At 43.0% G+C, this 14,100-nt stretch overlaps 2 protein-coding genes across 3 annotated transcripts in view; one reads left to right on the forward strand and one right to left on the reverse strand.

Moving 5' to 3' along the window:
- The first annotated feature begins 437 nt into the window (after nt 1-437).
- LOC136444793 (uncharacterized) lies at nt 438-2,653 on the forward strand. Its single transcript, XM_066442535.1, has 3 exons — nt 438-721; nt 1,107-1,251; nt 1,757-2,653. Exons 1-3 carry the CDS (start codon nt 582-584, stop codon nt 2,102-2,104), a joined length of 633 nt encoding a protein of 210 aa, XP_066298632.1. The 5' UTR covers nt 438-581; the 3' UTR covers nt 2,105-2,653.
- Nucleotides 2,654-4,793: 2,140 nt separating this feature from the next.
- LOC136444792 (GTP-binding protein Di-Ras2-like) overlaps nt 4,794-14,100 on the reverse strand; it is a 39,285-nt gene continuing 29,978 nt past the window's right edge. For both annotated transcript variants that reach the window (XM_066442534.1, XM_066442532.1), the window contains exons 2-3: nt 7,333-7,500; nt 4,794-6,801 (exon numbers count right to left, since the gene is read on the reverse strand). In XM_066442534.1, coding sequence (XP_066298631.1) covers nt 6,343-6,801; nt 7,333-7,500 — 627 coding nt within the window. In that variant the 3' untranslated portion in view covers nt 4,794-6,342. The remainder of the gene's footprint in view (nt 6,802-7,332; nt 7,501-14,100) is intronic.

Below are 14,100 nucleotides of genomic sequence, written 5' to 3' on the forward strand. Positions count from 1 at the left end.
AAGATGGCGATCGGCGACGTCTGTGACTTCGCTAAATGCAGTGTTCGAGAGTTCCTTTGGATAACATAAAAAAAGGGCGATAGAATCATGAGATGGGAACAACAGGTTCGTTTTCAGACGATGAAGCAATTCATGTAAACTTCGTAGGAATCAAGAAGAGGGGACGAAAATCGCGGTTTCGAATGACGATCGGTGTGTGCTGTGCCGCGCCCAGAGTAACGGGTGTGCTTTGGAAACGTTCCGCTAGGGAGCGCGACTGCACTGGGGCCTCACAATTTGTGGGGATATGAATGGGGGTTTCTGAGTTTCCGAGTTTCTGGGTTGCTAGCCTGACGTGGTAGACAGGCCAGGTAGACAGGCCAGCTAGCCAGGCCAGGTAGACAGCCCAGCTTTTTCCGCAAACCCTCCCTGCAGAAGTTGAAGAACAAGTCTATTTTTTGCTCTCATAATTAGGCATACTGATTAGAGAACTGACAGCCATTTTCACAAGGAAGTAGTGTGCGGTAGTGGCCGATTTTAGGCTTGCCAGCGTCTGAAGTTGGCTAATATTCCGACTCAGAGACTTGTCCTTATCTACTAGCATGCCGCTTCAGACGAATATCGGCGGTACCCGGTGGTTAGGGGCCTGCGACTACTGCAAACTCGGAGAGGAGGGACAGGACGCGTACGTGCGATCCAGATTCGTCCACTGTTACTTCATGCCTGCTGTGGCTAAGGAAAGGTGAATGTTTAAGTCTTGTGACTTCTGATTCACCGTTGAAAAGTACCCTTAACAGCCATGGTCACTGCGTGTGTCTGTGTATCTGTGTCTGTATGTCAGTGTGCGAGTGAGCGAGTGTGTGTGTGTGTATGTATGTATGCATGTGTTTGTGTGTTTGTGTGTTTTTGAGTGTGTGTGTGAGTGTGTGTGTGTGTGTGTGTGTGTGTGTGTGTGTGTGTGTGTGTGTGTGTGTGTGTGTGTGTGTGTGTGTGTGTGTGCATGTGTGAATACGATAACTCGAGAATACCTCGGCGGATTGTTTTGATATTAAGTATGTGAGTAGGACTTGTTTTGTCTTATACAAGTATTGACGACCAGTGTTTCCTTTCCTTTTGTACTTGCGAAGTTTCCTGTTCGCCGCAGACGGCCGAGCTATCAAACTTCCCGCGGTGGTGGGCAGGTCGGTGGTGTGGGCGAGGCTTCGGTACATAGCCTGGATCTGTGCGATATCCACCCTACTTGGAGTGGTTGTCGGAATTCTACCGATAGAGGTAAGATATAGATTTCTTTTTGTTTGTATTGTATACCGAGTAGGCCGCTGATGCCGTAACACACCAGTTCATTTTTTTGCTGAAGAGTACAAGCTGTATATTCTGACAGATTTATTTTGGTACACTCACACCGGGAAGGACCCCTACTTTTTATGATATGTGTGGTGAGTTTCAATATGTCTGCCAGAGGTGTGGCTGTCCTCATACACGGGACATCCATTTAACCTCCTGGTCGAGAGACCTCCCTAACCGAAGCTAGATACTCATTTCTACCTGAGTGAAGTGAGGACATTCGTGTACAGTGCCTTCACCAATGGCGGAACGTAAACGGGACAATTGAGATTAAAGTTTAGTTCAAAACAACATCTGACAACATGTCTGCCATGTTGAAGTAGGGTGAAATAAATAACATCTCTCTCTCTTTCCCTCTCTCTCTCTCTTCCTCTCTCTCTCTTTCTTTTCTTCCTCTCTCTCCCTCTCTCATTCCCTCCCTCTCTTATTCCAGGTGCGGCGCCAGGGACCGGTCACTACGTCGTGGTGGCCGTGGGCGCTGTCCGCCCTGTCCGCGGTGTTACTGGGCCTCGCAATCTTCGTCACGGTCTACAAACCGAAGGCCAGCAAGGAGAGCCAGCAGAGGTACCAGAGATATCTGGACGGTGAACTGCCGGCGCCCCAGGACCGTGGCGAGCAAATGGCTGCTGCGGCCGAGGTTCACGGTGGCCCCGCCGATGAAATCATCACAATCGAGCCCCTCATGTCCTCTCCGGGTACGCGCAGGGCCAATGTCAAGGTCCCAATGGCTGGTAGGCCCACTAAACGCCCAACTACCAGATGGGAACTAATGATATCATGATTATGTAATACTTTGATATTGCACTGAGCCATTTTCTTTTACTTATCAATTTGTCATTTTAGCGGCCATGGTTTCTCAAGGCATTGGATACCATCCGCTAAGATGACAAATTAATAAGTAAAAGAAAATCGCTCACTCTATGTAAAAGCCAATTAAAAACTAACGATGCAAGTATTTTGAATATACGCAGTGAGGTGAAGAGAGTATTCTGTATGAAAGACGAAGTACATTTCATTGTAGACTGTCCTTTGTATGATAGCGATAGAATAATTCTTTTCAGTTATGTGTTAAGTAAATTCCCCCACTTTAGATACCTGAATAGTACAGAGAAATTTATATTTCTTGCAGCCTTTGATAGACCAACTCTAACTAATCACACAGCCTCCTACATTTATACAATTACCAAGAAGCGAGAGGAAGTCGAAAATACTAGAGTATGCTAGATGTTTATGTCCAGTAATACTCGTGAATATGTATATATCTGTTAACATGTGACCTGTGCTTAGCCCAGTGGGGCAAACATGTACAATAAAGGTCTTCATTCATTGATTCATTTCTTCAAATGTTTGACTTACTAGCTTGGCTTGCATGCAACAGGTTGCATGTATATCTTAGCCAGTCAATGTAACTGCCACAAGTTCACCTAGAATATGGAAGGCGTAAGTTTAGCCACAGAGGCGTATATGGCTTGAATGGGTTTCTTCTGACAGTGAAAACAGACACAAATATTGCAAGATTTAAGCGTATGATTGAATTGAGAGCTCACCTCTGACCTCACAATATGACCGGACAGGAATATGGAATATGTCTAATGGACTATGGCTTTGTTAAATTTTGCTTTGTATACATAATTTAATTTGTTACATGTCACGCATGTATTGATATTACATGTTATGTAAGTCTTCCACTGTAAAGCAGTGTCTTACACTAAAACGGGCCACATGTGCACTGGCTAAAAAAAACACAGAAATAGATAGATAAATGAACAAACTATTTTCTACAAGATACCGAGGTGTATTTTATGTATATAAAGCTCGACATTAGAATTTTTACACGAATATTAATCTTGTACAACTGAAATCTCAATAAACTGATTATTAAAAAGGCACGCTTTAAGGTTTGTAACATGATGTATACATTGTGTTAGATAAAATGTAAACGGTTATAAGCTGTCATTCGTGGCTGTATCACACGAGAATTAAGAAATATGTGGCGTAATGGTGAGAGCATAGGGCTGCCAAACAGCGTGGCCCGAGTTCGATTCCGGCTCTCCCCCAGACAAGTCTGGACATGCACCCGACGTTGTGCCCTTGGGAAAGGCACTTAACACAAAATCCCTCACTTCACTCAGGTGTAAATGAGTACCTAGCTTTGTCTAGGGACGTCCCTCGGATAGGACGTTAAATGTAGGTCCCGTGTTTGAGGAGAGCCATACCTTGAGCACGTAAAAGAACCCACCCCATCTTTCGAAAAAGAGTAGGGGCATGCCCCGGTGTGAGTGGCTCAAAACGTTCCGGTCTAAATGGGGTAGGGAATTTCCCGAGCAGCCTTCGCTTCGTAACCCCTGCTTCTCCTAATTGGTCAGTGAAGTCATGCTTGTCTTGAGTATTGATGTTTCTGGCCTAGGGTGAAGAGATGCTGCTACAGTAACAATTGAGCCGCCTTTCTTCGTAAATCGATGGCAACATCAGGCTCTGATGAACTGATTAGAAAAAAACAAAAACACTCTGCTAGTCAATATCTAAGAGATGAATCTGCAATCATTATTGATCATGATAATGCTTTTGCTGCTTATGCTTATCATGATAATTATGTAGTTAAATTTTCCGTCCATAGCATAAGTTGAAGCTCGTAAACAGTTTAATAATTCACCCAAGAAACTTTCACACATGACATGTACATATCTGAGGGCAGAGTTAGTCATTGGCGCCGACTAGCGGATTGCTATAGGATAGATATTTCAGAGATTGGGGGTCTGGCATCCAGGCTAGATCCCTGGTTACGAAGGTAAACAACGTCAAAGGCTCCATCGTTGTCACCGAGGGATAATTTCAGTGCAGACATGTCCGTTGGCTGGAGGACCAGATATCCGATCATGAATAAGTACGGTAGACGCCTCAAGCGAAAGTAAAAGCTTACTATTAAAGTGTTACTTTCCACGCTTTACATGAGACATGGCAGGTGACTCCTACCTTTGACCTTTGACCTCACACAGCTCACTACACCTGATAGACCAACTCACGTTCGTGAAATGCTTCAACTTTTTTTTTCAAACTCAAGTTGTCAATGTTTCCCTTAGCGTTGGTCATGTTGTTGTAACGGGTCCGTTTAGAGATAGTGAAAGAGTTTATTAACTACCCCCTCTGTTTTCCTCAAGAAGATCAAAAGAGCGGTCCCAAATTTGGCGAGGCCAATCTCGTTGTAATTATGACACGTAAGAGGGTATCTTGCTAAGATGTCGTAAGCATTGCCTCCAAGAACAAGATCTATGTACAAGTTTCGGGTGGGCACAGCGTCACGTTGCCCTCTAGCGACATACGCCATATTGACATCAATTCTGATTCATAATATCATGCGTGACGTATACGTTGTTTCTAGTAGTAGCATGCTAGGCAGCAGACGAAAGATAAAGCTCTTGCTGTAAACTGACTCAGTAACAAACACACACACAACAGAACACGTACGACTGTTTTAAAAAAGCATCAATAAAACAACAGGATCATCTTTATCTTACTTGTTTATGACGAAAAGCTAGAATAACAAAAAAGCGTAACAACCTTAACGACAAACGTTGCTAAGCCTGTAACATAACTTTTTGTTATGTTCAAATAAATACAGAGCTCACTCACTGAAGCATATATCGTTACTGTATTGTACATTTACAAAAGATTTGCCACGTTTCACATCAAAGGAGAATCCGTTCAAATCTGCACTAAGAATAAAACACCTGACGTGTGTGAATAACAAAATTGAACGGACATGCGAAACACGTTTTTCCACAGTCATGTTGTCAGATGCATTCAATGCAGCAGCAATATAGAACATAGTTAACTCTCTCTCACTATATATACTCTCTCTGCCAGCTAATTCATATGATACATTTGGCATTGGTTTAAGTACTGGCAAGCGGTCAGTGATTGTAAACCTATATCAAAGCAAACCAGTACGTTTGTTTGCACGTCGTTGCTTCTGTTTGTAACAAATCAGAGCATACGTTTGTGAAAGGTCGGACATCCTGGTAAACAATAAATAAAGAGAATTCAAACTCTACAACTGGATAAGAATCGGAGATTTATTTCCGGACGTTTCGAGTGACATCCATCACTCTTCAAGACGCTGAAAAATAGTGATGGATGTCACTCGAAACGTCCGGAAATAAATCTCCGAATTCTTATCCAGTTGTTTTGAGCATAATGGCACCAATTGTTTAACGATGACCCAAAAACTATTTTTCATCTTTTATTCGAGTTTTAGAGATAATGACACATGGCCGCGTTTTAACGTCGCTGATGTAAGGTGCTTGAAAGCCCGTGATGTCACAACTTATGGATATAGATAGTCGTCGCCGCCATGTTGGTAAAACGGATGGATTCAAGATGGCGACCGGTCATTCGAAATGCTCAGACAGAGATTTTATGAACTTAGTAGTCAATTTCTGGCGCTCTCGAAATATGCAGATGGGAAAAGGAGACATGCTGAGGTAGAGGAAAATGAATTGTATAGAACATTTTGCAGAACGATCGCATACGTCATTTACCGTCCGTGGTGGGTTACGTCATAGTCACGTGAGTACAAACACCCAATGAAAATCCTCGACGAAGCGATCATGACTCATATCTATCCCGTCATCCTTAGCAAGTGAGTTACTCACTTACATAAGTCAATATACAATATGATAAATAAACACAGATTTTTTTCTAGATTCTACCTTTTCGTAGGATAAATTTTTCACGTCTGCACAGTAGAAAGGTGTTGACTACACAGGTGAGATTCTACTCCTTATACTGCATAGCACAGCGAGTTGGTCATAGATTACCCTTAGCACCGCCCGCCAAGTCGTATACGTCTATGCCTACTTTGATCAGATAATACGAGCTAGTATACACGTTCTCTTTGCAATAAATCTCAATTTCTTTAGAATTGATGTAAGAAGTATATACAGTTGCCACCATACCGCGTTCATGCATCTTTCGTGACGTCAAACGATGCCTTGGAGGAGTCTTAAAGGTTTCCTTTGATCACATCAATGTACACTTTCCTTTAAGCTTGTCCCTTCTTCGAGATTTGCCCTTCTTGCCCTCGACTTGTAAACTGACGGATCTCCGCTTTTCCATCTGTAACAGTTCCTGAAACAACTCCTTGACGTTGTGGTTCGTCTTGGCGGATGTCTCCATGTGCGCGACGGTCCATTTCTTCGCGAGTTCTCCCCCCTCCTGCATCGAGATCTCCCTGTGAGGAACCTCGTCGCATTTGTTGCCGACGAGCATGACGGGAATGCTGTCCATGTTGCACTTGATGTCCTTTATTTGGTCATAGATGGGTTTGAGCTCCTCCAGTGATTGGCGGCTGGTGATGGAGTAGACCAATACGAAGGCGTGGCCCTTGGTGATTGACAGGCGCTGCATGGCGGGAAACTGGTGACTGCCGGTCGTGTCGGTGATCTGGAGGGTGCAGACGTTCTTGTCGCAGCTGATCACCTGCAGGTGGCAATGTGGCAGTAAGAGCCCACTATGTTATGTTATGAGCCAAACTCAGGATATAGACCAAGACAGACAAAGGAAGTAGATGTATACATGAACATTCGAACACTGAAGACTGAAACTTGAGCATAAACGTAGCATAAAGGTTCTTCTCTCTTGTCGTTATATAATCTTTTCAGACTCATGTTCCAAAACAATAAACGTTTACGAATACTTCTGTATTATTCTAGCATTAAGTACAGTATAGTTATCGACAATTCGGCGAGTTTAGCTTATTGAAATGGCGACCCTCTGCAGACGTATAAGTATCTATACAGTACTAAGCATAACAGTATAGTTTTAATGTATCAGGGAAGATAATGCGTCTTTACGAAAATAAGTACTCACTGATCTATATATCTAATGTTGGCCAACATGCGCCTTAAAGACCCCTTTCAGTATCATGCTAGTCGTTTGAGTGACATCTGACAGGAATCGAACTCCCAACCTTCTGGTCCCACTTACCACTAAGATTATGCATGTACGTACCTGCCGGTAGGTGTCCTCGATGGTCGGGATGTAGTTCTCACGGAACGTCCCGCGGACGAAGCGCAGCACGAGAGAACTCTTCCCGACACCCCCCGCGCCGAACACCACCACGCGGTAGTCGTTACTGGCCTCTGGCATGACTCTCAGGTGTACTGTTTTGTTATTGAGCTGTAAGAAACAGAGAAGGAACCCGTGAAAAACAGGTGGTTACGATAGCAGTGAATAGCAGGGCTTTTTCTGAAGAAGGAAACTTCGGAATCCAGAGGTGGCAAACTGTGCTCCCCGGTCACCCAACTCCTCTGGCATGACTCTCAGATGTACTGTTTTGTTGTTGAGCTGTAGGAAACAGAGAAAGTGCCTCGTGAATACATCAAATTTCAGGCCTTTTTATAAAGAGAGGCGTTGTGCACCTATGCCCTGACCAATCACCCCTTACCCTGGGTAGTCGTTACTGGTCTTTGGCATGACTCTGAGTTGTACTGTAAGAAACAGAAAAAGCACCCATGAATACTCATACCTATAGGTCACACATGAAAAAAGGACCCTGTCGGGCAGTTCATGAGCTAATTTTTCACTTTCGGGCATGACCCCTACGTAGCCCTGTGGGGTGCCCTGTGTCTATCCAGGATGTGCTCTTTTGGCCTGCGAGTCTTGGATACAGGCATCACGTATCCAGAACTATTTTTGGGCACTGTCGGGGCCTGGAATTTTTTAACACGGGGTTAAAATCAACGTGGGGCCCGGCAACAAATAGGCGGAAAGAGGGGCGCAGATCCTCTAACAAGCATTCAATTCTGATTGTCCAGCGATGCTACTAGGTCACATGTGGCCACAGTCTTCAACAGTCAACCTGTTTAATAGTAATTTTGCCCCTAAGAAAACCTAAGAAAAAGCCTTACTGAAAATTGGTCGCTCTACTACCTACCTTTTAATTTTACCCTATAACAAAAACTGAATAGTTTTATCAGATTACTAAATGGTAGGCAACTAAAGTTTTCTTGTATACAACTAAGTTCCTTTTTCGAATGAAAGGTCGTATAATTGACATTACTCGTATAAAGATTTCATATGCAATTTCCGCACACAAAGTAAAAAGCTTACCAACAAGGTTTGGATCAGTCCTCTGATTCTTCTCAAGCCGAAATGACCCGAAGCCGAAGTGACACAGGATTCGCAATTCGGGTCATTTCAGCGTGACAAGGATTGGAGGACTGATCCAAAGCTTTACTTTGTTTACGGAAATTGCGTATGAAATCTTAATAAGTTCTTTCTTACTAATTATCTTAGTAAGGCACTGATAAACAGAGTTACATTCCTCCACTACATGCTACTCTTACTGTCTCTTTCTTCAAATGTTTATCTATTCATTTATATCCACGTATACAGCCAGCTAGACAGTCATACTCCTAGATACAACGGCAGACCAGTAGTTATATAGTTAGTATATATAGTTTCGGTGATATTTACAATAACCAATGTGCGTCCAAATTGCACGAATCTAATTAAAACAGATACACTTTTTCGCCATGTCCTTATCCATAACCGCCCTGATCGTCTCTTAATAATTCAATATTCCTTGTACATTTCATATACATGGGAGAGCCTTATAATAAAGTCTTCACCCCCAAAAACGTTATGTAACGGCCCGAGAATCAATACCACACCATGCACTGTGCCAAGTATTCATGGACATCATTTCCAGCTGAATCCAAGACACTGAAACGGCCTTAAATCAACGCGGCGGCTCAAATCGGATTGCCTAGGAGAACAAAGAACGACTTGTTACTTTATTGATTTACTAGCGGAGTCTTGCGGAGAAAGCGCGGGTGAAATCGACCAAGGGCAGGGCGGTTAGGACTCGGAGTCTCCCATTCCCACCACGCCTGCATATGTTAGGTGTGCGCTGACTGCAGATGAACTGGCCCGGTACCAGCTCATCGTGAGTTCACCGGGATATCCTCGGTACAGGGAGCGTTGCACGCCCGCCCAGGTCAAAGAGCTTGCTCGGTCGAATTTTTACGGGGTAGGGTTCAGCTACCTAGCTCATGGGCATAATCGGCTGTCAGAAAAAAAAAAAACCAATGCTTTGCAGAACAGGCATGTGGCTGGTAAAACTCCTCTATTCGAGACTACCCAAAGCCTATTCATAACACTATGCCGACCAGTGATGAACTGGTTACCAAACATTTCCTAGCAAATGTGGAAAGGCAATGAGGTTTAAAGTAATCATTTTCAACCTCCTTGGGAGAGGCAAACGAAAACGTAATGTTTCTCAGGCTCACGGCTACGCAGCCCTTCTAGAAACGGGAACCGGGAGCTTTGGAAACATAGCTATTTTTGCCTTTGTATGTTGATGAAGATTAGATATCCAGGTAATCAGATACGCAACAATATAGTTACTCAGGCAACTCCATGGTCAAAAATTGGAAACGATCAGACGTTTCACACTGCACCCGCTGTCAAACTATAACTCAATTCAGAGTTTTAATTCAAACCTGGAAATTTCAGTTCGTCGTCCAATCACTGACGAAAGATAGCGGATGCTGTCTGAAACATCTGGCCTGTTCCCAATGTATCCAGCTGCAAGAGTAGCTGTTACCTTGCGCGTATTTTGCCTTTCCGCATCTGCTTGGAGATCAGGTTACCAACGTCCCATAATGATTTCTAGTATCACCGAGAATGTCTCTCATTCGGATGACATTTCCATCGGCGATCCGTTCTCCTAAGACTCAGACCGACCCCAGCCTGATTAATTGTAATTGGAAATTTACCCCGAGCCCGAAGCGTGTTATCTACAATAACGCTATATCTAAAATATTCATACAATTTCGCTCCGTACATTTATTTCAATAACACCGAGGGTGTTTGCTGGTGGTATCTGTTTTTTATCGTGGCGACGGAAGCAATCAGGAACGCATGATGAATAGATAAGATGGGACTTTCTGGGGACGGAACCAGTAATTAACGTTTTATACACATAATAAATCTATATGCACGTTATTGACAAGGGGAAATGTGGAGATGGTTGCACGGGCTACTTCAGGTTATAGACAGAGGGACATTCATGATATCCAAGCAAGCATTATATCTTACTCATAAGCACCAGTATACACAATCACACACACACACACACACACACACACACACACAATCACACACACACACACACACACACACACACACACACACAAACACACACACACACACACACGCACACACACACGCACACACACACACACACACACAAACACACACACACACACACAAACAAACAAAGGCATGTAAATTTAACATACACAAATAAACAACACATTGAAAACCACATTGGCGAAGGTAATGGAAACTAGACATCTAGCTCAGTAGAATGCCATGTAGCTTAGAGTATTGACTGTGACATAACGCTTTGTCATCAGTGATTAGATGTATATTGGATACTAAATACTACTAGTAGACAAGCACACCAAAGCTCTTACAGGGTGAGGAATGTGTTTTTGGAACACAGTCAGCATTTCTATGGTCTCTATTCTTAGAGTTAGTAACCCGTGAAGTTAACGACGTTTTGTGGCAAAAGCGACTTTTATGTTGGCATGTTAGATGGGCGGGGTTGGGATGCAACTAAAGGCCGTTGGGCTTATTCTGTCAATATCAGAGCATTAAAGGCATGCACGCATTAACTAAATGCTGCAGAAATACCTGATAAAATTTAGAGGAATTATGTACAACAGGAGTTCTTCCCTGTCATACTAAACATGTCCTGTATTCAAACATACTTGGGGTAGAATACAATGAGTGTCTTCCGCAGATATTCATATTATTGTATTTAGAACATCCACTAACGCAATTATCATCATTAGAAATGCAATTGAGAATAATTCGATAAGACATATCTAGGTTACGACTAAAACGACAAACGCAAGCAAGCATTTATGGCTAATGCTCGGGAGAGATTTATAAGCCATCGATACATTACGTGCAGCCAAGCTGAGAGAAAGAAAGATCCCCAAAAGACAGTAGAACAGAAAACAGTAATGCCAAACAGTGCGTCTATTTCAGACTCGTTAATCATTTAAAAGCAACTCACAATATAGAAACCGTAATCCCTCTTCGCCAAGAATGGATATCGTGGGATTAGGGTGGATTATTTCCCGTTGAAATTACGACTCGGATATTGCTTTGATTCAACACGAATGCGCTTTGATCCAATCGGTTCTACTTTGGGGGTAGTTCTGGGTTTATCTCTAAACCCCGGACAATATATATTCATTCTCTGTGGACGACTATATTTTTCATCATTACTTAGACGACGATATTTTTCTTGTTGTCTGCATATTTATCTATAGCTATATAGCCGGTATAACACACTTGTCGGCATGCCTACAAAAACAGCGAGCTTTCAAACATGCTGTGCAATTTCTGGAAAGAAATGTCCGTAATGAAATTTTGCAGTATTTTTCTCCATTACTTAGGCGACGATATTGTGAAGCTTATTCTTGTTGTCTGCATCTATAGCTATATAGCCGGTATAACCGCCCTCCGGCGTAACACACCTGCCGGCATGCCTACAAGCGCAGCGAGCTCCCGGACATACTGTGCAGTTTCTACAGAGAAACAGTCGTGATGAAATTTCACTGAAGGTTCACCTTGTTCAGTCGTATATAACGTCAGTAAATGTCAGCACGTTGTTGTGTCGTTTTGGTATTCTGACAGTGTAGCTTGTGAAACGCACAAAAATCAATATGCGTCGCGGACTGGCTTAACTGTAAGAAATTAGTCTGTAATTTCCCCTTCTTATCTGGATACGAATCCTCGTAACTCTCATATTAAGGGTAATGACTAAGGCTACAGCATGTTGGTAATATTGAGCGGATTTGCAGAAACCTTGAGGTATATTGTCCGTACGTTCCAATATTACGGACACCACCACAAGGTACGGTAGGCTGCGCACAATTACAGACAGTATCTTTCGCACACTTTTATCGGTAAATTCAATATGATAGCGGATCAATCTGCCAACAACGCAGCTTCACTTACGAACGGAACGTTACACCCGTATTAGTAAACAAAACGAATACCAAGGGTTTTATTTGTAAATGCGTACTGTCAAATTATTTCAGTCCTCATTTTGAAACCGGGTTCAGGCATGCAGCATGGCGGGCACAGGTGAAGACTGGCCGCACGTCTTCATTGGTAGATTCAATTTTCTCGAGGATCGAGGTTCGCTTACTGTCACATTCTTCAAGTCTTCATTTTGAAAACGGTTTTCAGGCATGCGGCATTGTATGGTGGACGCAGTTACGGAATGTCCGCACATTTTTCTCGGTAGATTCAGTTTTTCAGAGGTCGACTTGCCAGCATCTCAGCTTTGCTTGCGAACGTAACGTTGCATTCTTGTCTAAGCAAAAAAAAGAAGACCGAGGTTTTCTATCACCGACTGTAGCATTCTTTCAGTCCTTATTGTGACAACAGGTATGAAGAATCATACAGCTACGCAGCTACAAAATATTCACACGTTTGTCTCGGTGAATTTACTTTCCGAGAGGATCAACTTGCCAACATTACACCTATGGCTAGGTAACGTTACATCCTTGTCAAATCAAGGAAAACCAGAGGTTCTATCATACTGTCACATTCTTCAAATCATCATTTTGAAAACAAGCACGAGGCATTACACAGTTACACAGCTACAGAATTTCCACACGTTTTTCTCGCCAAATTCAATTTCCAAGAGGATCAACTTGCCAACATCACAGCTATACCTACTAGTTAGTAGGTAAAGTTACATCCTTGTCAAAGCAAAGGAGCGAGGTTTCTACCTACTGTTTCAGTTTTCATTTTGAAAACAGATACAGGCATCATGGGGCACGGCACATGCTGCTTACAATTACGGATAGAATTTCCGGACACTTTTCCCCGTAAATTCAATTTTCTACAGGATCAACCTGTCACAACATCAACACTCAGCAAGATTATAAGAAGAGTGAGGTTTTCCTTGTAACCGTCACTTCGCTCTAGTCGTCATGTTGAGAACAGATACAGGCTTACCTTGCTGTGCGCACCGTGGCTGGCAGAAGAGTGTGGGATATTGGATCTGTATATTCAACCGCCCATCCCCACCTGGGGTTTAAATAGATCCATTGGGACTCCCGAAAATCAATAAGAGAAGCCGCTCGTTCTACCAATACCGGCACAGGTGAACCAATGCTATGCATAAATACGGCGTTACATGTTTCAATATGCGGACTCCGAACCATTACGCGTCCATAAACTTACTCAAATCATCGCTTTGAGCTCGCGGCTAGTGGTCGATTTTTAAGCTGTTTGCAAATGGGTTGACCGAGTTGCACATGAGAAGGACGCCCCGTTAAAGCGGCGATTGTATAAAACCACAAACGCACGTCAATATTTGTGATATTAATCACGGACCGGTTGAAGCGTTCGGTCGTGCCACTCACCCAGGGAATCGATGGCGTCTGAAATTGTTTTGTAATGCCGCATCTATAATTCATCCCGCTGACCCGGCGATCTAAAGCCAAGAATCATACTAACAAAAACAAGGAAATTATTCAGACATACCAGAAGGACTCCTGTCCTTTTAAAATGGGCGTCGTCTCCTTTACGTCAGGAAATAGGGCATCCTTTGTGAAACGATTTTGAGTACATGATTGACTATAAAAGGCATGAATGCTCAGGAAAAAGGCTCATGAATATGAATGGACTTTCTTTACTGCTCTAGAAAATATACGTGACGTAAAAATTGAGAAATGCAGT

This window comes from Branchiostoma lanceolatum, chromosome 11 (assembly GCF_035083965.1).
Source record: "Branchiostoma lanceolatum isolate klBraLanc5 chromosome 11, klBraLanc5.hap2, whole genome shotgun sequence".
Classification (NCBI taxonomy): domain Eukaryota; kingdom Metazoa; phylum Chordata; class Leptocardii; order Amphioxiformes; family Branchiostomatidae; genus Branchiostoma; species Branchiostoma lanceolatum.